The 27,993-nt window shown below is 37.1% G+C and overlaps 1 protein-coding gene across 8 annotated transcripts in view; it reads left to right on the top strand.

Annotated features, from left to right (window-relative positions):
• The window catches only part of NUP98 (nucleoporin 98 and 96 precursor), a 118,993-nt gene that overhangs the window by 22,365 nt on the left and 68,635 nt on the right, over positions 1-27,993 (top strand). For 3 of the 8 annotated variants that reach the window (XM_047071135.1, XM_047071137.1, XM_047071136.1), the window contains 7 exons: positions 1,229-1,409; positions 2,891-3,054; positions 6,861-6,998; positions 8,417-8,555; positions 14,506-14,598; positions 20,959-21,099; positions 27,691-27,824. In XM_047071135.1, coding sequence (XP_046927091.1) covers positions 1,229-1,409; positions 2,891-3,054; positions 6,861-6,998; positions 8,417-8,555; positions 14,506-14,598; positions 20,959-21,099; positions 27,691-27,824 — 990 coding nt within the window. The remainder of the gene's footprint in view (positions 1-1,228; positions 1,410-2,890; positions 3,055-6,860; positions 6,999-8,416; positions 8,556-14,505; positions 14,599-20,958; positions 21,100-27,690; positions 27,825-27,993) is intronic. The other 5 variants (XM_047071140.1, XM_047071139.1, XM_047071138.1 and 2 more) reach the window with 5 other exon arrangements.

Genomic DNA, 27,993 nt, shown 5'->3' with positions numbered 1-27,993 from the left:
AATATCAGCCTAACCTTCTGATTCTCTTGGAAAGCAACTTTTAAAAATGTTTTTGATTATTTTTAGGATCAGTGGTTCACACTGGGTTTATGTAGAAGACTAACAACCAAATTTTTTTTAAGTAAGCTCTGTGCCCAGTGTGGGGCTTGAAGTCAAAACCCTGACCAAGATCAAGAGCCACATGCTCTACTGACTGAGCCAGCCAGGTGCTCCACAAGCAAATTATTTTTAAAAATTAATGTATTATCTATACATATCTTGTTTTAGGAAGGTCAATATTCAGCTTGTTTGTACTGGTATAGTTCTGTTAGTAGTCCATTGTGATTGTATGTTGTTCACATTATACTGGGCAACGTGTGTGTATGTGATATGCACATGATTTTAGTAAACTCATGCAAAGTCATAAGTGTACAACATACTAAGTTTTCACCAAGTGAACAGACCCATGTTACCAGGATCCAGATCAAGTCACTGAGCATTACCAGCATTCCTGATGTCCCACATGTGCCCGGTCTCCCTAGGCACAATCCCCGCCCGCCCCGCCACCTCTTCCTAAGCTAACTACTATTGTGAGTGCCCATGTTTTGCTCATTTTGAACTTTATACAGATGGAATCTTACATTACCTACTAAGTCTGCTTTTCCACACTGTGAGATTTATCCATGGCATTGCATGAAGTTAGTTTGTTCATACTATAATATGATAGTATGTTGTATATTTTGAGTGTCGTCCCTAGTTATAGCTGTTGCTTCCTCTACATCCCATACTGTACTTGATTTATTGGAGTGTACAGAAACACCCTGACGTGTGAGATAGAAGTCTTAAACTGTATCCCTTTTTTACCTAATTTTCTGAAACCCCTCATCCCGTCCCAGAAACTTTGATATTTCTAGCTAATTTTTATATTCAGGGTGGGAGTAGATAGGATTATTATATAGCCTTTTACTAAAAGAAACTATTGCTGTTTATAAAAGAAAATTAAAATTAAGATATGATTGGTCCTTTGGCCTGTGGTTTTAGTAATTATGGTATGGATTTTAGTGTCCACTCTACACTGTTGAAAGTGTTTTTCTGTAATGGTGATAAGTTCATGTTCTGTACTTCTCTGTTTTTTAGTCATGGTTCCTATGTGAACATGAACGTTGAATTCTAAATTTAAGTATTTAGTTTCCTAAATAATTTTTTTGGCTGCATATTAAGATTGGAAATACGCTTTCCCTTCCTCTAGGAACTTCGTTTAGAGGATTATCAGGCTAACCGGAAAGGCCCGCAGAACCAGGTGGGAGCAGGTACCACATCTGGCTTGTTTGGGTCTTCTCCAGCCACCTCCAGTGCAACAGGACTCTTCAGCTCCTCTACCACTAACTCAGGCTTTGCATATGGTCAGAACAAAACAGCCTTTGGAACTAGTAAGCATTTGGCATCATATTGAGGAGGGACAGACAACTAAAAGTAAAACATAATTGTCATTTTTTGATAAAATAATTCAGCAATGTCAGAGGAACAGAGTGTCTGATATGTAGATGGGGATGGAGAGATACATAGTAAATGGAGATGGTTAAAAAGGGCCTCACTGATAAGGTGACATTTGGAAGGTGACCTATCTGAAGAATGTGAAGGATAAAGCTATACAGATTTCTGGAGGAACAACATTCCAGCCAGAGGAAGCTGTAAGTCTAAAAACCCTGAGTTTTTTCCAAAGATAATGAGAACCAAGGGGAAGTATTAAGGGATATAAGGACTATATTTTATAGGACATTGTGGGTCATTGTCAAGATTTGAATTTTTATTTGAGTTAGGAAGCCATTAGAAGTTTTAGAAAGAGAAGTCATGTGATTATGAGTGAAGGATCATCTGAACGCTGCTATATTTAGATTGTGGTAGCTACACTTGTGAGTATAGCATAACCTAGAGACTTGTCCAATCGCTAGGTTGTACACCTGAAACTAATATAACATTGTGTTTCAACTTCAAAGACTCAAGAAAAAAAGATTGTTAAGGGGGCAAGGGTGAAGACAAATAAATTAGAAAAGCTGTTGCTTCATTCACATGAGAGATGATAGTGGCTTGACTGAGGAGATGGAGGTAGTAAACGTGTCAGATTCTAGACCCAGTTTGAATATAGAACTGATGAGATTTGCCGATAGATTGCTTTTATGTGGGATGTGAAAGAGGGAAGTCTATGATGATGACTAAATTACTTTATGAAAATACTACTTTTGTACAGGTAATACATATGTATGATAAAAAGTTCACGAGACACAAAAAAGTCTGTAACCAAAGGTATCTTGTTTGCTTCCCCTAGCTATTATTTTCCTCCATAAAACACGCAAAAGTTGGACTGTTTTGTGATCTTTTACAGAGATTTATACACACCTGCAAATATACAGATAAATACATATTTAAGTGGCATTTAACATTCATTTCAGACTTGGTATCCTGTGATGTAGTTTAGCCACATACTCGTTATCAAATACAGTGTATCCTATGTGAAATAGAAAGCCTCTGTTCTCAAGAAAAACTTAATCTAACAAGGTTAAAATACACATATAGATTCTGAGTGTGGTGTGGTATTTTGTAAATAGAAGAAAGTTTTGGACTCAAAAAAGATTACTTAGCCCAGCCAGGGTTCTTGGAGTCAGAGTATTATTATAGGAATTGAAGTCTGAACTAAATCCAGAGTTAGGTGAAAAAGGATGGGAAGTGAAATGGTTATCTATTTTGAGTAGTGAATGAAATTTTCCTACATCATTTAGATATGTAGATACGGAGATTTCCTACATCATTTAGTCAAGAATATTAATGTTGTTGCAGTAACTGAATAATGTGAGATTTGAGGGGGTTTTTCTTTTCTCCATTTATTTTTACTGTATTTCTTTTTTTCTGAAAGGTACAACTGGGTTTGGAACAAATCCGGGTGGTCTCTTTGGCCAACAGAATCAGCAGACTACCAGCCTCTTCAGTAAACCATTTGGCCAGGCCACAACCACCCAGAACACTGGCTTTTCCTTTGGTAATACCAGCACACTAGGACAGCCAAGTACTAATACCATGGTAAGGAAACAGACCTTTAATTAACTCCAGGTCTTATTCAGAGAACTAAGTAATGAGGCTTCTAACCATATCAAAGTAGCAAGTTCTACCTCTACGGTAGTTCTTAAGGGTTGACAGTATATAGAAAGGAATATGCAAAATGTAAATAATTAAAGCCTAGATTCTAGTCCAAACTTTACTCCCTCCTCACTGAGGGGCTGTTGAGCAGGTCACTTATTCTTTCCAAGCATATTTCCTTATCACCAGGAGCTGCTTCATGTGCTAGAATTGGCCACTAAAGGTTATACTTTAGGACATTGGCTCTATCATTCTATGGAGTATAGGAGAAAATACTTACAAATTACTAGCTGTATTTCAGCATATTCTTTCAGCTTTTTCCTTAAGCAGAGTCAGGCAAAGATGTGTAGTTCATTAAAACAAATAAGGGAGCACTAAAACTCAGAGCCATATTAGATAATTGCTATTTCTGTGCAAAAAGCAAAAGAGAAAGTCCTTAGAGTCATTACCAGTTTCTGTATTTTTTTTTAAGTTTATTTTTTTATTTTGAGAGAGAGCGCATGTGCACTGGGGAGAGGCAGAGAGAGAGGGAGAAAGAGAATCCAAAGCAGGCTCTGAACTGTGAGCGCGGAGCCTGACACTGGGGGCTTGAACTCACAAACTGTGAGATCATGACCTGAGCTGAAATCAGAAGTCAGACACATAACCAGCTGAGCCACCCAGGTGCCCCTTTACCAGTTTATTTCTAAGGACTCTTTTTGGGAAGAATAAAATTAAGATTAATGAGAAGTATGACTTATTGATTAAAATTTTCAGAATTTAACTGGCCTTTAAGTTAGAGATACTGTATCTGATTTAAAAACCAGTACAGCCAGATCCCAAAAATTTTTAAAAAATTTTTTTAATGTTTATTCATTTTTTTGAGAGAGAGAGACAGAGACAGAGCATGAACAGGGAAGAAGCAGAGAGAGAGGGAGACAGAATCCAAGGATTCTGAATTGTCAGCACAGAGCCCTACACGGAGCTTGAACTCACACACTGTGAGATTATGACCTGAACCAAAGTCAGACGCTTAACCGATTGAGCTACCCAGGCACCCCTCAAACCCCAAAAATCTTACAAATACTTGGCAAACCAGACTCACCAACATGTGAAAAAGATGATAACCATGACCAAGTGGGATTCATCCTGGAAGGTTGATTCAACATAGGAAAATTAATAAACATAATAAACAAAAACTACATGATCACTTCAGTAGGTGCAGAAAAAGCATTTGACACCCTTTCATGATAAAAACACTCAATAAAGAAAGGAATCCAGGCCAACTAATCTTTGACAAAGCAGGAAAAAATATCCAATAGAATAAAGACAAATGGTGCTTCAACAAATGGTGCTGAGAAAACTGGACAGTGACATGCAAAAAAAATGAACCTGGACCACTTTCTTACACCATACACAAAAATAAACTCAAAATGGATGAAAGACCTAAATGTAAGACAGGAAGCCATCAAAATCCTCGAGGAGAAAGCAGGCAAAAACCTCCTTGACCTCGGCCGCAGCAACTTCTTAACACGTCTTTAGAATCAAGGGAAACAAAAGCAAAAATGAACTATTGGGATCTCATCAAAATAAAAAGCTTCTGAACAGCGAAGGAAACTATCAGCAAAACTAAAAGGCAACCAACAGAATGGGAGAAGATATTTGCAAATGACATAATAGATAAAGGGTTAGTATCCAAAATCTATGAAGAATTGATCAAACTTGACACCCAAAAAACAAATAATCCAGTGAAGAAATAGGCAAAAGACGTGAATAGACACTTCTCCAAAGAAGACATCCAGATGGTGAACAGACACATGAAAAAATGCTCAATATCACTCCTTATCAGGGAAATACAAATCAAAACCACAATGAGATACCACCTCACACCTGTCAGAATGGCTAACATCAATAACTCAGGCGAGGATGCAGAGAAAGGATCTCTTTTGCACTGCTGGTGGGAATGCAAACTGGTATAGCCATCCTGGAAAACAGTATGGAGGTTCCTCACAAAATTAAAAATAGAACTACCCTACGACCCATGAATTGCACTACTAGGTATTTATCCAAGGGATACAGGAATGCTGTTTTGAAGGGACACATGTACCCCAATGTTTATAGCAGTGCTATCGACAATCGCCAGAGTATGGAAAGAGCCTGAATGTCCATCGACAGATGAATGGATAAAGATGTGATGTATATATATACAATGGAGTGTTACTTGGCAATCAAAAAGAATGAAATCACTGTTGAATTCTCATTTCAGCAATAGTTCATTAGTGCAATATTTTTCTTTCTTTTTTTTATTTTAATTTTTTTAACATTTATTTATTATTTAAAAAAAATTTTTTTTTTTCAACGTTTATTTATTTTTGGGACAGAGAGAGACAGAGCATGAACGGGAGAGGGGCAGAGAGAGAGGGAGACACAGAATCAGAAACAGGCTCCAGGCTCTGAGCCATCAGCCCAGAGCCCGACGCGGGGCTCGAACTCACGGACCGCGAGATCGTGACCTGGCTGAAGTCGGACGCTTAACCGACTGCGCCACCCAGGCGCCCCTAACATTTATTTATTTTTGAGACAGAGACAGAGCATGAACGGGGGAGGGGCAGAGAGAGAGGGAGACAGAATCTGAAACAGGCTCCAGGCTCTGAGCAGTCAGCACAGAAACCAATGCGGGGCTCGAACCCACGGACAGTGAGATGGTGACCTGAGCTGAAGTCAGACGCTTAACCATCTGAGCCACCCAGGCGCCCCGCAATATTTTTCTTTAGTTAACTAATGTATAAATAAAATATCTTTTTAAGCACTGGATGACATAAACTTTATTTGTAATTAGTATAGTTTCTCATGTCAAATTAAGACTTAACATTACACTCCTGCCTCTGTGTCCAGATTGATAATTTCAGCCAGCTGATTGTTTTCAGTTGTATGATTCAAAGTCCATTGCCCGGCTTAGCATTGATTAGTTCTTTTGGCATAACTCTCTGAAAATGAAGTATTCTGTCATATTTTGTTTTCAGTGTTACAATCCTGCTATCTCTTAGAGCGTAAGAGTTTAGTATAAAGTCTTACCACTGCCCAGGACATTGGAACTCATTGGGCTTAGATGTAGATATGAGGGTTTTGTTTTTTGTTTTTTTTAAATGGTCCTGCTCATTGCTGTGAAGAAAAATAATGCTTTATGTATTTAGCATAATATCTATCTTATAAACTGTGTTTTTTAAAAACATTTTTTAATGGTTTTTTTTTTTTAATTTTTTTTTTTCAACTTTTTTTTTTTTTTTTATTTATTCTTGGGACAGAGAGAGACAGAGCATGAACGGGGGAGGGGCAGAGAGAGAGGGAGACACAGAATCGGAAACAGGCTCCAGGCTCCGAGCCATCAGCCCAGAGCCTGACGCGGGGCTCGAACTCACGGACCGCGAGATCGTGACCTGGCTGAAGTCGGACGCTTAACCGACTGCGCCACCCAGGCGCCCCTAATGGTTTTTTTTTAATTTTTGAGAGAGATAGAGACAGAATGCGAGTGGGTTAGGAGCAGAGAGAGAGGGAGACACAGAATCCGAAGCAGGCTCCAGGCTCCGAGCTGTCAGCACAGCTCGAACTCATGGGCTGGAACTCATGAGCTGTGAGATCGTGACCTAAGCCGAAGTCGGATGCTCAACCGACTGAGCCACCCAGGCTCACCCAAAATGGCAGCTATTATTAATCTTAAGATTCTTAAAACTGACTTGTAGGATATCTTTTAATGTAGATACCTTTTGCAGGGTTTATTTGGAGTAACCCAAGCCTCACAGCCTGGAGGTCTTTTTGGGACAGCTACAAACACCAGCACTGGGACAGCGTTTGGAACAGGAACAGGTCTCTTTGGGCAGCCCAATACTGGATTTGGTGCTGTCGGTTCGGTAGGTTATTATAGTTGATCTAATTTGAAGATATGTATAAATTTGTTAAAGAATTTCTAAGAAAGGTTTAACTATTTTTCAAGTGTTTTTATTAGGTCTTAGACAATGCTGATAGTAATTAAAAGCTATTTGGTACAAAAATAAGTAACTTTAGTAGGTTAATTTTCAAGTAGTAAGTTCTTTTTTAAACTTCTTTGTCGCAATGCTTATGTACAGTTTACTTAATAGCACAGTATCACTCCAATTGGTTAAATTGTTGAGTCTAAATTGAAGTGCTTTCATTATTAAGTCAGGTAATTTTTAGTTCCTATGCTCTATTCTCTTGGGTGATACGTTGGTATGATATTTGAGAATTAAGAATTCCAAGTTGCTAAAGTTGGTGATCTCATGGTTTTCCTGCAGCTGGAGGCTTAACTGAATTGTGTTCCCTGTTCAGTCATTTAAGTAAACAACTATTTAGGAGTGCGCTTGACCCTAAAAATAATAGTAAATTCTGTATTACCACTTAAACTATAAGAATCAATATAAAACAGCCAATCTGTCTTATTTACCCGTTAAAAAAAAGCTTTGAACATGCTGTTGGTGGATAATTAAAAAAAGAAAATGAAAAAGAAAGAAAAATCCCAAAATGTGATTTTCAGGGAAATAGCAATCTGTTATTTCGTAACTTTTCTTTGGGCAGCTAATTGAGATGAGAAATTGAGAAAATTATATAATTCTTCAAAAAGTTCTTAGTAACCAGTTTATTGAGATATAATCCATATGCCATACAATTCACCCTCTTAAAGTTTATAATTGAGTAGTTTTTTGTATACCGACTGATTGTGGAACTATTACCATAGTCAATTTGAGAACATGTTCATCACCTTAATAAAAAGAAACCTCATACTTATTAGTAGTCATTTCTCATTTCCCCCCAATTAACCTCAAGCCTGCTGTCTACAGATTTGTCTATTCTGGACATTTCATATAAATGGAATCACATAATATGTAGTCTTTTGTGACCACCTTACTTAGCATAATGTTTTAAAGGCTCATCCATGTTCTAGCATGTTTAAATTTTTTATTGTAACTGTTTCTGCTGGCAAATTAAATACATGAACATTTCTGTTACCAGGTAAAAAAAAATATTTGATTACCTTATTATTTTCTTTGCTGTACTGAAATACTGTGTTTGCTGAAGGGTTGCCATTCACTTCTCAGGCTAGAAGCATGCTCTGTAAAGTCCCATCTTGCTCAGATTAGTATATTTTTCTTATAGTCTTTATTCATCCTCCTCCTACTTTTTCATAAAGTTATGACATTCTTCTCTCACTTCCCTCACATCCAATCCAGTATACCTGAGGTGTAACCTCTGTTTACTGTTTGGAGTGTGTCTTTATACTACTTAAATTTTTCCTGTATTTTGTTCTTTTTAGACCCTGTTTGGCAATAACAAGCTTACTACATTTGGAACCAGCACAACCAGTGCTCCTTCATTTGGTACAACCAGTGGCGGGCTCTTTGGTAACAAACCAACCCTGACTTTAGGAACCAATACAAACACTTCCAATTTTGGTACATATAAAAAAGCAGGTTTGACTCTCTTAAAGTTACACTGACTATACCACACATCATTCTCCTGATTCATATGATTGGGAATATTAAAAAATTCTCAGGTAAGCTGTGGCTTGATGTGAGGTACCAGAGGGGAAGGTTTAAAATCATAGACATGGGTTGACATACTTACATATAAATTGCCTTACCTCATTATTAGGCTCCCAACTCCCTGCTTTGGATAAAATGGGCCATTCAACACATGCAGTATTACTTTGTAGAAAGTTGCTTCTCTAATGGAGATAGAAATTTTTCAAAATAAGGAAATACATTTCCTTTGGATTACCTCACCAATAGTTGAGAAACCATAAATGAAACACATGCAGTTGAGATAACGCACACTTTTTTTTTTTTTTTAAGTTTATTTGTTTATTTTGAGAGACAGAGACCAGCACGAGCAGGGGAGGGGCAGAGAAAGAGGGAGAAAGCAAGAAACCCAAGTAGGCTCCATGCTACCAGCACAGAACCAGATGCGGGGCTCGAACTCAAAACTGTGAGATCACAACCTGAACAAAGAAACCAAGAGTTGGACACTTAACCAACGGAGCCACCCAGAAGCCCCGAGATAACACATTCTCTTAGGCCAGGTTTCAAATAGGGAAGTAGTGTACAAATTTGATGATTTTTTTTTAAATGTTTTTTGTTGTCATTTTTGTTTTGATTTTTGTTTTTTTGAGATTTCATGATTCTTATCAAAAGTTGAAGCTTTCCTTCAGCTGCAAAAGTTTATTTTTGAATATGTTCATTATAAAAAATTCAGAAAATACAGATAAGATTGAATAGTAATTAAAATACAGCCCTAAACTAGTTTTCAGAGATAATGCTAAAAAAATTAAACTTTAATAGAACATTATGTCTTCTGTAACTACCTAATTAAGCTTTTAATCAAATTTTTAACAAATTATTAACATAATTTGCATTAGATAAGGAAAGTTCATTTTATGATCAAGGGAAATAATAGTTTAAATATCTGTTAAGGATTTTACATACCAGATACATCATTACACACTGGGGATACTTAGTGGAAGATGAGTAAAAAGACATGGTCAGTGGAGCACCTGGCTGGCTCATTTGGAAGAGCATGCCACTCTTGATCTCAGAGTCCGAGTTTGAGCTTGAACCTACGAACCGTGAGATTATGACCTGAGCTGAAATCAAGAGTTGGATGCTTAACTGACTGAGCCACCCAGGAACCCCTAGACCAGTTGTTTCTTAGTTATCTTCTCATCCTATGAGATTTTAATATCACATATGTACTGTGTGTCTGTTTATGTACTGTGGCCCTTTCAAGGGCCATAAACCATTGTATATCTATGATTCATTTAACCCCTCAAGAGCCAATTTTCCCTCCCTTTGAAAATGCATGTCTTTTTTTGTAGCATGCTTCATGTTCAGAAACACTGTTATTATTTGCTTATATAGGCTAAAATGATGAAGTGGGCTGGGCTTGATGTTTTTCCATGGTTGCAGATTTCTGATATGTTTGGAGATTTTTTTTTTGTTGGATATGTATATACACACACACACACACACTCCTGTCCAGTGGTTTGAAAATGAAAGATTTCATTTTTATCTAAAATGCCTCACTAGCTTTTGTGATGAATCTGAATGGTCCTAATTTTTTTTCTTTTTTAATCCCCAGTGTTGACCTAGTGCCTGGCATAGCATTGGTGCTCACTAAAACTTGGTTAAATGATTTCAAGGGTGAACAAATGGGGCCCTAAGAGTAATGATTCCCTCTGAGTCAGATGGGAGTTGCAGGGTGGCAAGTTTTATTCTACTCTTGGGTGAATTTAAATTTCCATTACCACCCTTGAGGAATCCAGAGCTAGGTAAGGCTTTCTTTGATTCTCTTGTCTTGGGAACCTTTCAACTTTGAGTTTGTGGGCAGAAGAATCTTCCGATTTGGAAATAAGCCATATAACAAATCTGGAAATGGAATAAGGTTATACAAAGATTCAGAGTGTTGCTAAGTTATTGTTGGTCACACATTATCCATTACGGGATTTTGTTTCATTCTGATGCTGGTTAATCCACAGAGTTAAAAGTTGGGATACCTAAAGTAAGTTGGAGTACCTGCTGCCACAGTTGGTGTTGCAAGATCCTTAAGTCATTCTTTAGAGTCATCAGCTCATTTTCTTAGTAAATATTCCTGGCAGGAACGAGTTTAAGATTAAGTGAGTATAAGATAAGTGTCTGAATTTCTTTTTTTATTTTTTTTATTTTTTTTAATGTTTATTTATTTTTGAGAGAGACAAAGCGTGAGTGGGGGCGGGGCAGAGAGCAAGGGAGACAGAATCTGAAGCAGGCTCCAGGCTCTGAGCTGTCAGCACAGAGCCCTGTGTGGGGTTCAACCCATGAACCGTGAGATTATGACCTGAGCCGAAGTCGGACACTTAACCGACTGAGCCACCCAGGTGCCCCTAGTGTCTGAATTTCTCAGTGAATAGAGGAATAGAATTGTTTCAGGAGAGGAATTACAGACAGAATGCCTATATGTGGGAGCAACAGTTTAAAAAGGTCGATTCTTTTTGTAATAATAAGATGATGTTGGGCAATATATCAGTGATTCTTCTATGCTGTATGGAGCAGTTAAGGAGCTACTTGAATACTTAAGTCCTTAGGCTTATTTTTCTAAATTGAGATATAATTGAAATATAACATTAGTTTCAGGTATAAGGATTTGTTATTTGTGTATATTGTGAAATGATCACTGCAGTAAGTCTAGTTAATAGTTAACATCTGTCACCATACATAGTTACACATTTTTTTATGATGAGAACATTTAGGATCTACTAGTTTAGCAACTTTCACATATGCAAGACAGTATTAACTGTCATCACCATACTGTAAATAATATCCCCATGACTTATTTATTTTATAACTGGAAGTTTGTACCTTTGATCCCCTTTTACCCATTTAGCCCATCTCCCATTCCTTGCCTCTGGCAACTACCAATCTATTGTCTGTATCTATAAGCTCGTCTTTTGTTTTATGAGATTACACATATAAGTGAGATCATGCAGTTTTGTCTTTCTCTGAATGGCTTATTTCACTTAGCATAATGCTTTCAAATTCCATCCATGTTGTCATTCTCCTTTATGGCTGAATAATATTCATTGTATGTATATACCACATCTTTATCCATTTATCCATCAGTGGATACTTAAAATACAAAATACTGTTTTCAGTATTTTGGCTATTGTAAAAAATTATTTGTGTTCGTTTATTTATTTTGAGAGAGAGAGAGAATGCACACACAAGTGGGAGAGGGTCAGAGAGAGAGAGAGGGAGGGAGAGAATCCCAAGCAGCCTCGTGTTATCAGCACAGAGCCAGACACAGGGCTCACGCTCATAAACTTTAAGATGACTTGAGCTGAAACCAAGAGTCGGATGCTTAACCAACTGAGCCACCCAGACAGCCCTCACTGTGGTTTTGATTTGCATTTCCCTGATGATTAATGATGTTGAGCATCTTTTCATATGTCTTTGGTCCATCTGTATGTCTTCTTTGGAAAAATGTCTATTCAGATCCTCTGCCCGTTTTTAAATTAGATTATTTTTTTGCTATCATGTTGAGCTCTTTATATAGATATTAACCTCTTATCAGATGTGTGATTTACAGGTATTTTCCCTCATGCAGTAGCTTGTCTTTTCATTTTGTTGATGGTTTCCTTTGTTGTATAAAAGCCTTTTAAGTTTGATATAGTCCCAGTTGTTTATTTCTGCTTTAGTTGCCTTTGCTTTTGGTGTCACATCCAAAAAGTCATTGCCCCAACAGATGTTACATAGGAGCTCACAGCCTATATTGTCTTCTAGGGGTTTTATACTTTCAGGTCTTGCAGTTCAAGTCTTTAATTTTTGTGTATGGTGTAAGATTGTGGTCCAGTTTCATTCTTTTGCTGTCCAGTTTTCCTAGCACCATTTATTGGGCAAACTGTCCTCCTTTGTATATTCTTGGCTCCTTTGTTGTAAATTAATTAACCATTAATTAATCATCTTTAATTTTACTTTAAAAACTGTTTTGAAATAACAGAGTTGATCAACATTTGTCAGTAAGAATCTGAGGAAATGTGTGGTATAAACAGTGTAAGTTGGGACTTATTTCCCTCGTGTGGGTTTGAGGTAGTTCACAAGTATCTTATTTTCTGCTATTTATGGGAATGGAAGACCCTTTCCGGTTAAATTTTAACTCAAAAAAGAATATTTCCAAGTACATTTGTTTTCTTTAAAAAAACCAAAAACTGTGTTTGAGTAGCAGTACTGTTTTGTGGCATAGCTATTAGCACAATTGAAGAAAAGATTTAATGAGTATATGAATTAAATAGATTATGTCAGATTACATGCATTTTTTTAGTTTTTTATTTTGAGAAAAAGAGCACGTGAGCAAGGGAGGAGCAGAAAGAGAGGGAGAGAGAATCCCAGGCTCTGTGCAGAGCCTGACGCAGGGCTTGATCATGAGATCATGATGACTTGAGCCAAAATCAGGAGTTGAATGCTTTACCGACTGAGCCACCAGGCACCCCTGATCACATGTATTTCTAAATGACATTAAAAATACATTTTCAAACTATTTAAATTCTTCAGCCTTTTTTCTTGGTCTTTTTCTATTGAGATAATAATCCAAAGATTGGCATGACTAAGTATAATATTCTTATTTGGTGATAGTGTCATATATTCCAAGATACTCTTTACTAAGACTGTTATCTTTTAGAGCTGTTCCCCTCCATGATACCTTTTAAAAAGACTTCAAGTATTTCATGAACAAGGTTTAATTGATTTTTGTTTCCTCTTATCAAAAGAGATTAATGATAGGGGTACCTCACTGGCTCAGTTGGTGGAGCATACAGTTCTTGACCTCCGGGTTGTGAGGTAGAGCCCCATGTTGAGTGTAGAGATTACTTAACAATAAAATCTTTATGAAGAAAAACAAGAGATGAATGTTATGTTCATTAGCTGTTTTGTTGATATCATCTCCAAAAGGAGTACAGAAACTTTGTGGACCTATCTGAACAAAAGGTAAATAATAGCAGTAATGCAGTATAGGTTTCTTCTGGGGAAACCTATGGATTTTCAAGGGAAATTAATAGGATTTTCTCTAAAAGATCAGTCATAGTGAAGGAAGATGGTTTAACTATCCATCATCTCTGATAATGAAACAGTTCAACCCAAGAAAAGTTATGTATACATTATTTTTAATATCAGCTAGCTGAGTCCTTGAGTGCTCCTGTGGGCTGATTTGATTATGACACCTCATAAAGGTGAAAGATGAGGATTAAAGTTCCTCATGTGTGGTCAGCCAGCCACACATTACTGCCCATGCAGGGTTTATCTGTTCAAAACCAGAGCTACTACTGTAGAAAATTTTATAGGTAAATTTCTGTTAGCAGGAACCTTTAGATTCAATAAAGTGTGTTTGTTGGCTGTCTTATTTTTAAAAAAAAAATTTTTTTTTTAAAGTTTACTTAAGTAATCTGTAGACCCAATGTGAGGCTCGAACTCAAAACCCTGACATCAAGAGCCACATTTTCTACTGACTGAGCCAGCCAGGTGCCCTGTCTTATTTTTAGTGAAAGCTGGAGGGAATTCATTTTTCTTCCATTAATTAAACATCAAAAATAGGTTTGAGTCTTACAAAGGGAATGTATATGCTCAAGCATAGTCACTTTGCTTTAATATTTCAAGTCTGAAACATAATTAAGTAAATAGGAAGATATGGGGGTCTGTTTACAGGCATCAAAATTTAAAAAACTTTAAAAATGTTAAAGTAGCCTGCCATTTAGGATTTCTAAATATTATTAACTGACAGGATACAAAGCTTAGGGTCAGACTGCCTTTTTAAAAATTCCCTTATACAGGAAATTGAGAGTTATATTAAAAGTACAGTCCACTCACTCTTTTGTCCTTCTAGGTTTCGGCACAAATACCAGTGGGAGTAGTATTTTTGGAAGTAAACCAGGACCTGGGACTCTGGGAACTGGCCTTGGTGCAGGATTTGGAACAGGTAAGGAACGGTACCACAAAATTTAGGCCTTCTAATTGTTGGAACTTAAGACAACTCTGTTTGATCTTATGCCTGGAAATAGGGTGTAGATACGCATTTTCTCAAACAGACTTATAAAACATTCTCAGCAGTTATGCTTTACCAGGTTTTAGAACATTTGGACATTTATCTTAGACATTTGGACACATATCTTATTTATGCTCCCATTCTACAAAATGTCTTATAGTCCTGGTCTATTTGGGATTTTTAGTATTTAATGTGAGACTTGTCAATATGACGGCATTATTAACTTCCCATTCCCTTGTGCTACCTTTGTAAAAGGGATTTAAGACTTTGAACTGTTTATCAAGTAAGCTTAATTACCCTAATAGGAAAACAGAGCAGTAAGAGCATAAGCTCTTTTACAAAGTCTGTGCACACTTCTCAGTTCTTTCCATCTTGATGTAGAGCTGAGATGTCACACCTGTGTCTCTGTTCCTACTGTTGATAATTAATTTTCAGTGCCTTTGAAGACACTGACCCTTCTTCTTTTATTTATTTTTTAGTTTTTTAGAAAGAGGAGAGAGAGAGAGAGAGAATGTGAGTGAGGGGAAGGGAGAAGAGGGGTGAGAGAATCTTAAGCAGGCTCCACACTCAGCATGCAGCATGACAGAGGCCTTGATCTCACAACTCTGAGATCATGACCTGAGCTGAAATTAAGAATCAACACTTAACCAACTGAGCCACCCTGGCACCCCAGACATTGACCCTCCTGCCTGCCCAACTGCTTTAAGCAATAAGAAGTGGTAGTGGTCATAAAACGAATAAGCGCTTCAGCATGTACAGTTCAACAAGGTTGTTAGAGCATATAGTTTTGCCTGTTTCCCAAGTCATCTGATTGTCATTTAGTTGCAGACTATTTATTTCCATGGTCTCTGCTTCCACCATCCAGTTATCTGTTGTCTTTGTATGCTGTGATCATTTATCTGCCATCTCCTTTTTAATAGTACTTAATTTTATACTCTGAGCTATTTCCTTCCATTTCTTTTTAAAATAAAAGCTGTAAGTACTTGTGAAAAAAAACCCTCAACAATACAGAAGTGTCTTAACACCTTCCGGTTTGTGAAGTAACAGCTATTTAAAGTTTGGGATTTTGTCAGACCTCTTTATGTACATTTTGTACATTTTTCTCAAATGTACGTGCACATACACATGGTTATACATGTGTGTGCTTTATATATATATTTTTATTGTATTCTTAAGTAGAAACCACATCCTACAAGAGTGTCTTTTTTTTTTTTTTTTTTTAATTTTTTTTTTCAACGTTTATTTATTTTTGGGACAGAGAGAGACAGAGCATGAACGGGGGAGGGGCAGAGAGAGGGAGACACAGAATCTGAAACAGGCTCCAGGCTCTGAGCCATCAGCCCAGAGCCTGACGCGGGGCTCGAACTCACGGACCGTGAGATCGTGACCTGGCTGAAGTCGGACGCTTAACCGACTGCGCCACCCAGGCGCCCCAAGAGTGTCTTTTTTAAACCAAAGGCTAAGATACGTTAGTTGGATGTAGTATTTATGTAGTGCACTGCAAGCAGCATTTAAGGAAAAAAAAATGAAAAAATTATTGTACAAAGCAAGGTTAAGTATTTAATTAAAAAAAATTTTTTTAATGTTTATTTTTGAGGGGGGGGTGCAGAGAGAGAGGGAGACACAGAATTTGAAGCAGGCTCCAGGCTCCTCTCTGTCAGCACAGAGCCTGATACAGGGCTCGAACCCACAGACTGTGAGATCATGACCTGAGCCTAAGCCGGAAGCTTAACTGACTGAGCCACCCAGGCGCCCCAAATATCGTTTAATTTTTATTTTAATTAAATATGTGTGTGTTCTGGGTCTCTGTGTATTTTATATTGTGTGTTAATGGTCAAAAATGTTTCAAAATGAAAGCACCTTCATTATTCCTTATGTGATAATTCTTTATTTCATTTTTTCATTTCCCATGGCATTTGGGGCATATATTTTTTCTGTTAGTATTCCATTGTGTGTAGATGTCTGTATATATACATAAACATATACATAAACATATACAAATACCATAATTCAGCTTTCCCCTATTGGTAGACATTTGAGCTTTTTGATATTATTAGCAATGCAGTAATGAAGATCTTCATTACATAATTTTGTGTGTGTTAGTGTTACTATGGGATTGATACTTGGGATTGTGTCAGAGTATACACACAGTTTGAATTTTGGTCAGTCTTGTTAATTTGCCTTCCAAAAAGAATGCCAGTATGAATTTTTGTTCTCATTGTGTGAAAGTGCTCATTTTTCCCATACCCTTTCCGTATTGTTGGACTTTTTCATCTTTACATCCGTGTTAGTGGAAATTGGTGTATTCTAGTGTGCATTTCACTAATTACTGGTGAAGGGTATCCTTAATGTATGTTTACTGGCCATTTGAATCTTTCAATTCCCTACTCAATATTTGATCATTGCTTCTTAATCTGTTTTTGAGAGTGTTTTAGATATTGTGGATATTAACTCTTTTGGGTTGTATGGTAGAGTTTTTTATTTGAACTTTTTAACTTATCCAAATTCTACCACTTATATTTAGCAAGAAATAAAAACTAAAAAGTTCTAAATTTTGTGCAGTGTAATCCCTAAACTTAAGCAGAATATATCATCTGACATCAGTGTTCTCTTGTAATCCTGGAGAAAAAAATTAGCTTTGGTGTGGGCGAATTAAGAGCTTTTCAAAGGTAGTTTTGACCCTAGACAGTTTGTGAACCATAAACCTAAGACCCAGGTAAGATGCTTATCCTAATGTCTGTTAGATATTTCCACTAAGTCTTTAAGTTTACCGCTTAATTTTATGGTATCATCATATACAAGTTTATTTTTATGTGGGCAAAGAGCCAAAGAGGCTTCTAGGTCTTGCAGGTTACTATCAGCAGTGCCTTTTCCTATAGTGCAAGTTATAAAATATCATGTAACTTTTTCTGATGCTATCATCTTCTCTTCCACGATAATGTAATATCTCAGCCTTTTTATTTATTTGAATATGTTCAGTTACCCTTAAACAGTTCTACATCACAGACAACAGATCCTGTTTTTACTGCCATTATGTATCCCCCATTCATGCTTTGTATAAACTAAAACCCAAATAAAATCAGTAAATAATTTTACACCCCCAAACCTTAGCAGCACTAGATCATGTAGGAAATAAGAGTTCTGAGAACCAACAAGCATACGCTGTTGGAATTCTTTGATGATCACATCTGATAAAGCAGACTTGAGGCTTTGAGAGCAGTGTGTCTGGAGATGATTGTACATAAACATCCATGTTCATGAACTCTGCATTTCAAGTAGAATAGCACTGTAGCTTTGGGTGATGTCTTTTTGGGGCATTAGCTAAGTGGGTATTCCTATGCACCTTTTGTTTGGAGTAATGAAGATTCATACTTATGTCTCAGCAGAAGTAAAATGTCCTGTAACAAATTTTCCTGTAAAATGTATTATTCCTTGACATTTGATATTCCCCACCTCCCATGTGCTCAGACCAAGGAACCCTCATTAAATCAGGGGTGTATACGTTTCTGATTTGACAGTGGTATAAAGTATCATTGTCACTATCTATAATATGCCATTTTCTTGGTAGTTAGTAATATTGCTATCTTTTTTTTTTTTTTTAATGTTTATTTTTGAGAAAGAGAGAGCATGAGCTGGGGAGGGGCAGAGAGAGGGAGACACAGACTCCAAAGCCAGCTCCAGGCCCTGAGCTGTCAGCACAGAGCCTGATGCAGGGCTTGAACCCACGAACCATGAGACCATGACCTGAGCTGAATTCAAATGCTTCTTAACTGACTGAGCCACCCAGGTGCCCTGGTAGTTAGTAATATTAAGATATTTTAGTTCTTGGGGTGCCTGGGTGTCTCAGTCGGTTAAGCACCCAACTCTTGGTTGTGGCCCCAGGTCGTGATCTCACGGTTCATGAGTTAGAGCTCCACATAGGGCTCTATGCTGATGGTGTGGACCTGCTTGGGATTCTCTCCCTCTCTTCTGCCCCTCCTGCTTGCTCGTTCTCTCTCAAAATAAATAAATAAACTTCAAAAGATTTCCAAAAAAAAGGAGATTTTAGTTCTTAAAATTTTCCATGAAGTAGTAAGTTTAGGGTGCATCTAGTAAAGTTTATTGTAATGCTAAGGTATACACAGAAAAATTTACCCAAAGCTAATAGATACCATAGATAAAATTAACTTCTAATCTCAAAAGGAATATAACCATTTTCACTTTTTTTCTTGAGCATCCTTGGAGTTTCTAGGGCCACTATTACAACATGGTACCCCCCATATATCTGCTTTATGACTCCTACAACTAATCGTAAATATAGCGCATTTCATAAATTGACATTTTCCAGAATGTCCCTCAACCTGTGGACTCTTAGGAAGTCCTTTTTATTAAGCATAAAAAGCCATTTACGTAATATGAGCTAGATCTAGATAAAATATTTATTTTTCTTTTTTTTTTTTTTTAATTTTTTTTTTTTCAACGTTTATTTATTTTTGGGACAGAGAGAGACAGAGCATGAACGGGCAAGGGGCAGAGAGAGAGGGAGACACAGAATCGGAAACAGGCTCCAGGCTCTGAGCCATCAGCCCAGAGCCCGACGCGGGGCTCGAACTCACGGACCGCGAGATCGTGACCTGGCTGAAGTCGGACGCTTAACCGACTGCGCCACCCAGGCGCCCCAAAATATATATTTTTCTATTGACAAATTGCAGCAGTATGCAGGCAGATCAATTTATGATAGTCTCTTTCCAGGTGACCTGAACCTCCCAGTGCCTTTTTTATTCTTTTATTGGTTATTGAAATACAGTGATTTTTAGACTGTTTCATGGTTCTTCATCCAGGGCTCCTACAAAGGTGAAGGAAATGCATACCCATCCAGATGAGAAATTTTTGTCTATTTTATATATTCGTTTTTCTTCTAGGTTTTTGTTCATTGGTAAGGAGGTATTTGCTACCTGGAAAAATAAAGAATTCTGAAATTTGTGCTGTAAAGTATGTCTTTCAAGGAAGTAAATTCAGGTTTTCTGTTAATTTTCACCAATTTCTGATGGTTTGGGATTTTAAAAGAAGCCATTCCCTATTCCAAAGCTGTAGCAAAGGGATTGTCTTCTTGTTACTAATTAGACAGGGAATGTTTTGTCCATTCAGTAGTTACCCTCACTAATTTATTTTGTATGGATTCTCTGAGTATAAACTTCCTAGCCTTTTTTTGATTGCAATCTCAAAACAATTTGTATTCAGTATTTTAGGTCTCTAAGTATTGTATTTATGAAGTGATGCATTGATGCATTGATGGCGTTAAAACGAACTTTAGATCTTCCGAATTTCCAATAACTTTTTGAGGAGGAGGAGATGGAAATTTTAAAAAAAGTTAATGCCAATAAATCATTCTAAATAAATTCTCCCCAGTTTCACTGCTGAGAACAAGATCCATAAGCAAGATTCATTAGACTTTAAAACCTAAGTTTCTGCAGTGGTTTCCCCTTGGTGAAAATAAGTTCTACTCCCTCCAGTCTGATTTATGATGAAACTTGAGACTGTTTAGTAACCTCATCACAAAGCATTTAGCTTTTTATAAAACAAAACGTTTGTCTTGGTGTAAAGTAGTTTTCATGAGATAGTACACTTGAAAGTACTGCTTTTTGCTCCTCACAGATGTATTGGATTTGGTTTTCTGTAGTTTAGCCTGTATGTTAGTCAAAAAGATGACATTGTGATTGGTTCAGCTGCATATTTTGATTTGCAAATATTGATATTTAAAAATTGATTATTTTTTAATTCTTTCAAACTTCGTATTACTATAGTGTAGTAAAGAACCCTGGTTGTATTCAGATGCACCAAGATTTGAACCTCAGTTTCACCATCTACAACATTTGTGACAATTGAGCTAATTACTAAACACTTAGTTTTCTCATCTATAAAATGCAGATAATAAGTCCTATTTCAGGCTTAGGAAGATTAAGTGAGGTACTAGCTAATATTTAATGAATATTAGTATCTACCAATTCTCTTTTAAATGCTTAGTATGTGTTTATTCATTTTAACCTTAGGATAAATATCTAAGCTATGTATTATTATCTCATGTTATAGTTGAAGAATCCGAAGCACAGAGAAGTTAAGTGTTTTGCCTATGATGTATATAATGTTCTTAGCACAGTGCCTGGCATATAGTTAGCATTGACTGTATTAGCTCTTTTGTTGAAATGAGTGGTCATTATGAAGTTTCCAAATGTATTATATTTTTAAGTAACTGACCTCTGGTATAACATTCAAAGGATCTCCTGTGGCGCTTTTTCTTTCCTCTTGTCTCCGTAGCTCTTGGTGCTGGACAGGCATCTTTGTTTGGGAACAACCAACCTAAGATCGGAGGGCCTCTTGGTACAGGAGCCTTTGGGGCCCCTGGATTTAATACTACGACAGCTACTTTGGGCTTTGGAGCCCCCCAGGCCCCAGTAGGTAAGTGTCAGTCACTTTAGAAGGCTTTACTCAGTTGTATTTCTTGCTAATACTTAACTTGTTGACCTCATTTTCCACCCATTCCATCCCCCTACCAAAGCAGTACACAAACACACTTAAACAGTCATGTAGTACAGAAGGGTTTGTAACGGATCTTGGCCTTCTCCACTTCCCCACTCCCAGGCTTAGTCCCCCAAAGAAACCACTTTGTTACAGTCACTTTGTTTCCTGGTGTATAGTTAAGTTCATATCTCTAAACGATGTGCTTATGTTGATATGTTTTGCTTTATTAAGTTTTAATTTAACTTATTAATAGTAGATGAAAATTTAGCTCACTTATCCTCTGTGTTCTCTATTCATTTCTAACATAGCTGTATTACTAAATTCCCTAAGTTTAGTTTTGTCTACTGAAGTGTTTTTCATACTTACTCATTTGAACAGCCTTACCCAGTTTTTGCCCCCTCTGCCTACCACCTTTATGATTATTATTTTCTAACTTAAAATGAACTTTTTAGCTTAAATAGCTTTTTAAAAGAAAGCTGTTCTGTTGGAAATAAACATACCACCTGGCATACATAGGGTAACTGAGTGAATGAATGAGACAGAATGAAAGTAAGTCTCTTTACCATTAAGTTCATCTCCTGTACTATCATGACCCGTGTACCACATTTTGATAAGGCTTTTGCAAATTTAAGCTGTGTCCCTACATTGTTTTTCTTATTCTGTCACCTGAGAGACAGTATTTCTTGAGTTCTCTTGGTCAAGGAAGAGTATTAGTGCCTTTTCTCACCCTTCTTTTTCCTCTTCTTTTGTCATGATTATATTTTCATATTGATAACATTGATAATGTATTCTGTCCTATAGTTATTAATTTTTTCTTAGATTAAAGAATAAAAGTTTTAATATGAGTGTAGCATTTTATTACAACTATGAAAACATTGCTGCCCAGCCAAGTACACCTTTCTCATACAGCTTTTTCTTTCTCCTAGAATTTCTTTTTTCCCTTTGCATTACCAGCCCTTATCACCTTCCTGAACCAGTCCAAATTCTTAAGGTTTCAGAATTCTTTTTTACTCTGAATACATCATTCCTTGATCCCTCTGTTCTCCTGCAGAAGTATGAACTCTGATTATTCCCTGGGCCTTCAGCATTGCTCCTGATACTCCCTTCAAGTTTACTCAGTGAGAACTGTTCTGTCCTGAATGTAGGGTTTTCCTCTTTATTTCCTGGAATGTATTTTTAAGTAAATTACATATGAAAGATAAACTTTGATCACTTACAATTCTGACAGTACAGAACCTTTTTTGTTCCTCACGCTTTAATATTATGGAATTCTGTGAAAATAATTTATCCTCAGAACTTGGACTATATTCCTTTCATTAACCATTATTTGTTGAGAAGTCTAATGCCTTTCTGATTCTTGAGACTTGTTCCATTCCCCACAAGGACTTAGGATTGTCTCTTTGTTCGGAAATGTCACTGAATTGCTTATACCTTTTCTATCTTAATTGTTAACTTTTTTCTTTTTCTTTTTTTTAAAGAGAGAGAGCGCATGAGCTGGTTATAAGGGCAGAGAGAGAGAATCTTAAGCAGGCTCCATGCTCAGTGAGGAGCCCAATCATGACCGCCAAAATCAAGAGTCAGACGCACAATCTACCTAACCACCCAGGCGCCCCTCTACGTTAATGCTTGATTTTTAAACTGTGTTTATATTTTTTTAGATTTTTTACTGTCTTCTAAATCATTTTATTTATTTTGAGAGAGACAAAGAGAGTGTGAGGGGCAGAGAGAGAGAGAATGCCAAGCAGGCTCTCTGCTGCCAGTGCAGAGCCCGATGGGGGGCTTGATCTCAATAACCATCAGATAATGACCTGAGCTAAGTCAAGAGTCAGACACTTAACTGACTGAGCCACCCAGGCATCCTAAATTTTTTTTTTTTTTTAATTTTTTTTTTTTCAACGTTTATTTATTTTTGGGACAGAGAGAGACAGAGCATGAACGGGCGAGGGGCAGAGAGAGAGGGAGACACAGAATCGGAAACAGGCTCCAGGCTCTGAGCCATCAGCCCAGAGCCCGACGCGGGGCTCGAACTCCCGGACCGCGAGATTGTGACCTGGTTGAAGTCGGACGCTTAACCGACTGCGCCACCCAGGCGCCCCATGAATTTTTATTTTTAACTTACATGAATTCTTTCTCATTCTTCGAAACTTCTTTTTTTTAAGTATCCTGTTCTTAGATGCCGTTATTTCTTGAAACTTTGAATTTGTTAATTGGCATTAAAATTTTTTTAGGACTCTTCTGTGCCTTACCTCTTCAGGGTTATTTTTGCTTTGGTCTTATTCTTTAATGCTCCGTGATCCTTACCATTTAAGAATAAAATAATAAAAAGCTTATTGGCAACTTATGTATATGGGTAGAGCTTGTTTACCAGTAAGCTTCACTTTAAGGTGCGTAGTCCAGAAACCAGCTATTGTCCAAGGGTCCCCTGATGATTAGAATGCCACATTCTTAGCTCTGGGATGATGCAAGTACTGAAACTAGTTGCCCTTGTTCTTTCCAAGTATTAACTTTGTTTCATCAGAGGCACACTCTCTGATGTTTGGCTTATCTGTTAAGCATCAGGGATTAGGAGGATGAAGGTATAGGTGTTTTGTACATGTACTTTACATTGATTTATCTCTCCTGCTTTCAGTCTCACTTCATCAAACTTGGTGTCATTGAATCCCTAATCTTTCTGGGATTCTCCAGGGCAGATAAGCTCTACGTTGGGCTGTAATCCCCTATGAATGTACTCTAAACGTAGTTCGCTGTATCCTGCTTTGTCACTCCTCTCTCCACTTCTTTCCCCTAGAAATTTGTTATACTTTATCAAATGCTCATTTGTTACTTCCCATTCTTTGTCGGTGTGGGTTATATAGATACATTTTAATTTGTTTTAAACATAGATTTTACTTAGATCTTTGGAAGGAGTGGAGGTGAATTAGAATTCCAGTTGACCTCCGGGTGCCTGGGTGGCTCAGACAGTTAGGCGTCTGACCCTGTTTCGGCTCAGGCCATGATCTCACAGTTCATGGGTTTGAGACCCGCATCGGGCTTTGCACTGGCAGCAGGGAGTCTGCTTGGTATTCTCTCCTTCTCTTCCCTCTGTCCCTCCCCCATGCATGCACGTGTACTTGCTCTCTCAAAAATAAATAAATACAAACTTTAAAAAAATAAAATAGGGCGCCTGGGTGCCTCTTTTGGTTAAGCATCTGACTCTTGATTTCAGCTCAGGTTGTGATTTCACAGTTGTGAGATCCCCATGTCATGCTCTGTGCTGGGTGTGGAGCCTGCTTAAGATTCTCCTTCTCCCTCTGCCCCTCCCCCACTTGTGTGTGCAGGCACTCTTCTTTCTCTCTTAAAAAAAAAAAAATCAGGGGTGCCTGGGTGGCGCAGTTGGTTAGGCGTCCGACTTCAGCCAGGTCACGATCTCGCAGTCCGTGAGTTCGAGCCCCGCGTCAGGCTCTGGGCTGATGGCTCAGAGCCTGGAGCCTGTTTCCGATTCTGTGTCTCCCTCTCCCTCTGCCCCTCCCCCATTCATGCTCTGTCTCTCTCTGTCCCAAAAATAAATAAACGTTGAAAAAAAAAATTTTAAAAAAAAAATCAGCTTTATCATTAAAAGTGATATTTTCAGTTTTATTTCTTTTCCTTAGTTTTAGTTTTCACTAGAAAGGGTACCATACATATTTGTAACCTGCCATTTTTACTTGGATAGTACTGTGTTTTGAATGGTTTTTGATAATCCATCTTCTAAAATCAATTAAAAGGTCCTGACACAAGCATTTAATAGTATAGTTACATATAGTAGTGTCACCACAAACTTAAAAGTAGCTATGTTGACTTTTAGAATGTACATCTTTGCATCACAGGACACTAACTGTAAGGTGCTTTAGAGTTTATATAAAGAGTCTGAGTCCACTCCTAACGGTGGGAGTCCCTCAGTTACAGTTTTCCAAATCAGTCTAGTCCATTGTTTTGTTCAGGTTGTTTAGAAATCAAAACATGCCTCTGTAGAATTTCCACTCAGTGGTTCTAAGCTAAGCAAACCAGTTTGTTACAGTTTTTCTTGCAGTAACCCTGTTGTCTTTCTTCAAGGTAAAGTATCATCAGTTTTTTCTATTCTCAGACTTTGATTTTATACCTTTTCCTATCCCTTTAATCATTTGGTCATGATGAGTCTTCTCAGTATGTTGTCAAATTATTGTGACCAGAATTGAATATTTATAACACAAATGGTAGCTTATCAAATGCTTACATGCTTCCGAGTTCTCTTATTTTTGGTAACATATTAGCTCTCTTGTCTGTATATGTAAATCATACAGTTAACTTAGAGAAGATTTCATATTTAAACCTACAAAAATAAAAATATCCTCACACACTTTCCTAATTATGTTTAGATTTGTTAAAGGAGTTCTTACTCTTTTGAGTAAGCCCAGGTGGGGTGAACTATTATACTTGTTAATGATGGGATGAGCTGGTGCAGGTCAACATTATTTTTAATGGATAATTGGCTGTCAAATACCAAACTTGACTAGTGAATATTAGAGTTCTTTTAAATTTTTTAACGTTTATTTATTTATTTATTTTAATTTTTTTTTTTTTAACATTTATTTATTTTTGAGACAGAGAGAGACAGAGCATGAACGGGGGAGGGTCAGAGAGAGAGGGAGACACAGAATCTGAAACAGGCTCCAGGCTCTGAGCGGTCAGCACAGAGCCCGATGCGGGGCTCGAACTCACGGACTGTGAGATCATGACCTGAGCTGAAGTCAGACGCTTAACCGACTGAGCCACCCAGGCACCCCTATTTATTTTTGAGACAGAGAGAGACAGAGCATGAACAGGGGAGGGTCAGAGAGAGAGAGAGAGAGAGAGACAGAATCTGAAACAGGCTCCAGGCTCTGAGCTGTCAGCACAGAGCCCGACGCGGGGTTTGAACTCACGAACCTCGAGATCATGACCTGAGCCGAAGTCGGACGCTTAACCGACTGAGCCACCCAGGCGCCCCTAGAGTTCTTTTAAAAACATCCAGGTTTTCTTGAATTTCCTTGAATAGTCCACAGAATAACACTGTGCTGTTATTGTGTGGTACTGTGTACCAAAACTGCTTTTCTAAATCTTTTCCCTGCTGATGGTCTTAAATTGGATTTAGGAACTTTCCAGTACAGATGATTTATTATATGCTCTTAAAATGGACATCTCCTCTGGGTTTCACAATCTTGAGCAAACTTGCATTCTCTGCTGATATATTAGTATACAGTGTTTTAGTATTTAATTGATAAATCTGATTTTAAAAAAGCTTAATTTGACTAAGGTGGATCTACCCCTTTTTCATTAATTTAGCTTTAGCTGTCCTGGATTTGTTGTTGCTGCTGCTGCTGTGGTTTTTTCCTCTATTATGAGTACTAAAATTCTCCAAATGTTTTGTTTGTGGCACTTCTTTAATGTAGATTACCTAATATATTTTGGTGTTAGCCGTATTTTAAACATTTATAAAGGAAAAAAGTATTTTTATCTCTAAGATGACTTAAGTATGATTTGACTTTTTATCAGTATTTTTGAAAATACTAATTTTGTAAAGCAGTTTCTTCATCAATCAAGATACAGTACCGATATTTGTGGGGTTTGTTTTGTTTTTACTGTGTATGATTATAGATTATCATTCCTTGTCTGTTCCCTGAATTCTCTGTGACTAATGACATGTTTTTACACTTAGAAAATTAGATTAATTGGAGTGATACTTTTTCTTTCAATTTACTTGAATGTAATAGGAATATTAAATGTAAATAATAAACATATAAGGACACCTTAGCAACTATCTTCATTTTTTATATGCCACTTTCTTCCTCTAGTCTTAGTTACTCTGCAGTTTTTACTTATTAAATCAAAGATGTTTCCTTATTTCCACAGTGAAACACTGTCATTATTTTTAATAACTACTTAACCCACCATGTTGATGTGTCATGATTTTTACAGCTGTTAATGTTGGACATAGGTTGTTCCCAAGTCTTAACTATAACAGATAATATTCATCACTTACAAACATTTCTTTATTTTGTTTCTAGTTTAATGAAGTCCTTGGGTTAAATTTCCATGATGGAAACAAGTAGGTTAAAAAACATAAAAACAGTACTTGTTTTATGTACTGTCATACCATTTCTTTTAGACAGAGTAAACCAATTTGTAATGTTTCTAGAAGTCAAAGACTGTAACTCTTTCTATACAGCTGTGGCACTGATAGATAATTATGTAGGTATAATATATTTTTTCAGGGTTGTTTTAAATTTTATTTCATTGATTATTGACAGTGAGCACTTAAGTAAAAATTTTTGTGTGTTATCTCTTATGAAATGTCTCTTCATATCTTTGACCCATTAGTTTATTTGATTGTTGGTTTTCTTCACAGTTTGCTTCTCTGCTTCCCACCAATAATGCTGTTGAGTGAGTCTGAATGTTTTGAAGGTGTTTCCAAAACAGTTGTGTTCTCTTGCTATAAATGCATTGGATCCTTGGACTGATAATCTTGCTTTTTCTTTTCTTTTTTTAAAAAAGCTTTGACAGATCCCAATGCTTCTGCTGCCCAGCAAGCTGTTCTCCAGCAGCATATCAATAGTCTAACATACTCACCTTTTGGAGATTCTCCTCTCTTCCGGAATCCCATGTCAGACCCTAAAAAGAAAGAAGAGGTAAATTTAAGGATGCTTTTATAAAGTTTATTCTCAGGTTAGGAGAAACTAGCTGTGTAGAATGTAATTTCTTACATATATAGCCTAAGCAAAGCTAGGTGTAGTTAAGTTTTTAAGACACATTATGCTTTTTTCTGGGCAAAAAATTATGTTTGGAATTATTATTATC

The sequence above is a fragment of the Lynx rufus genome, unplaced genomic scaffold (assembly GCF_022079265.1).
Source record: "Lynx rufus isolate CCGP_SWC_20201006 ecotype Redwood Valley unplaced genomic scaffold, mLynRuf1.p SCAF_9, whole genome shotgun sequence".
Classification (NCBI taxonomy): Eukaryota; Metazoa; Chordata; class Mammalia; order Carnivora; family Felidae; genus Lynx; species Lynx rufus.
Note: the sequence above shows the minus strand (reverse complement) of the source record. Positions and strands in the feature narration are given on the sequence as shown.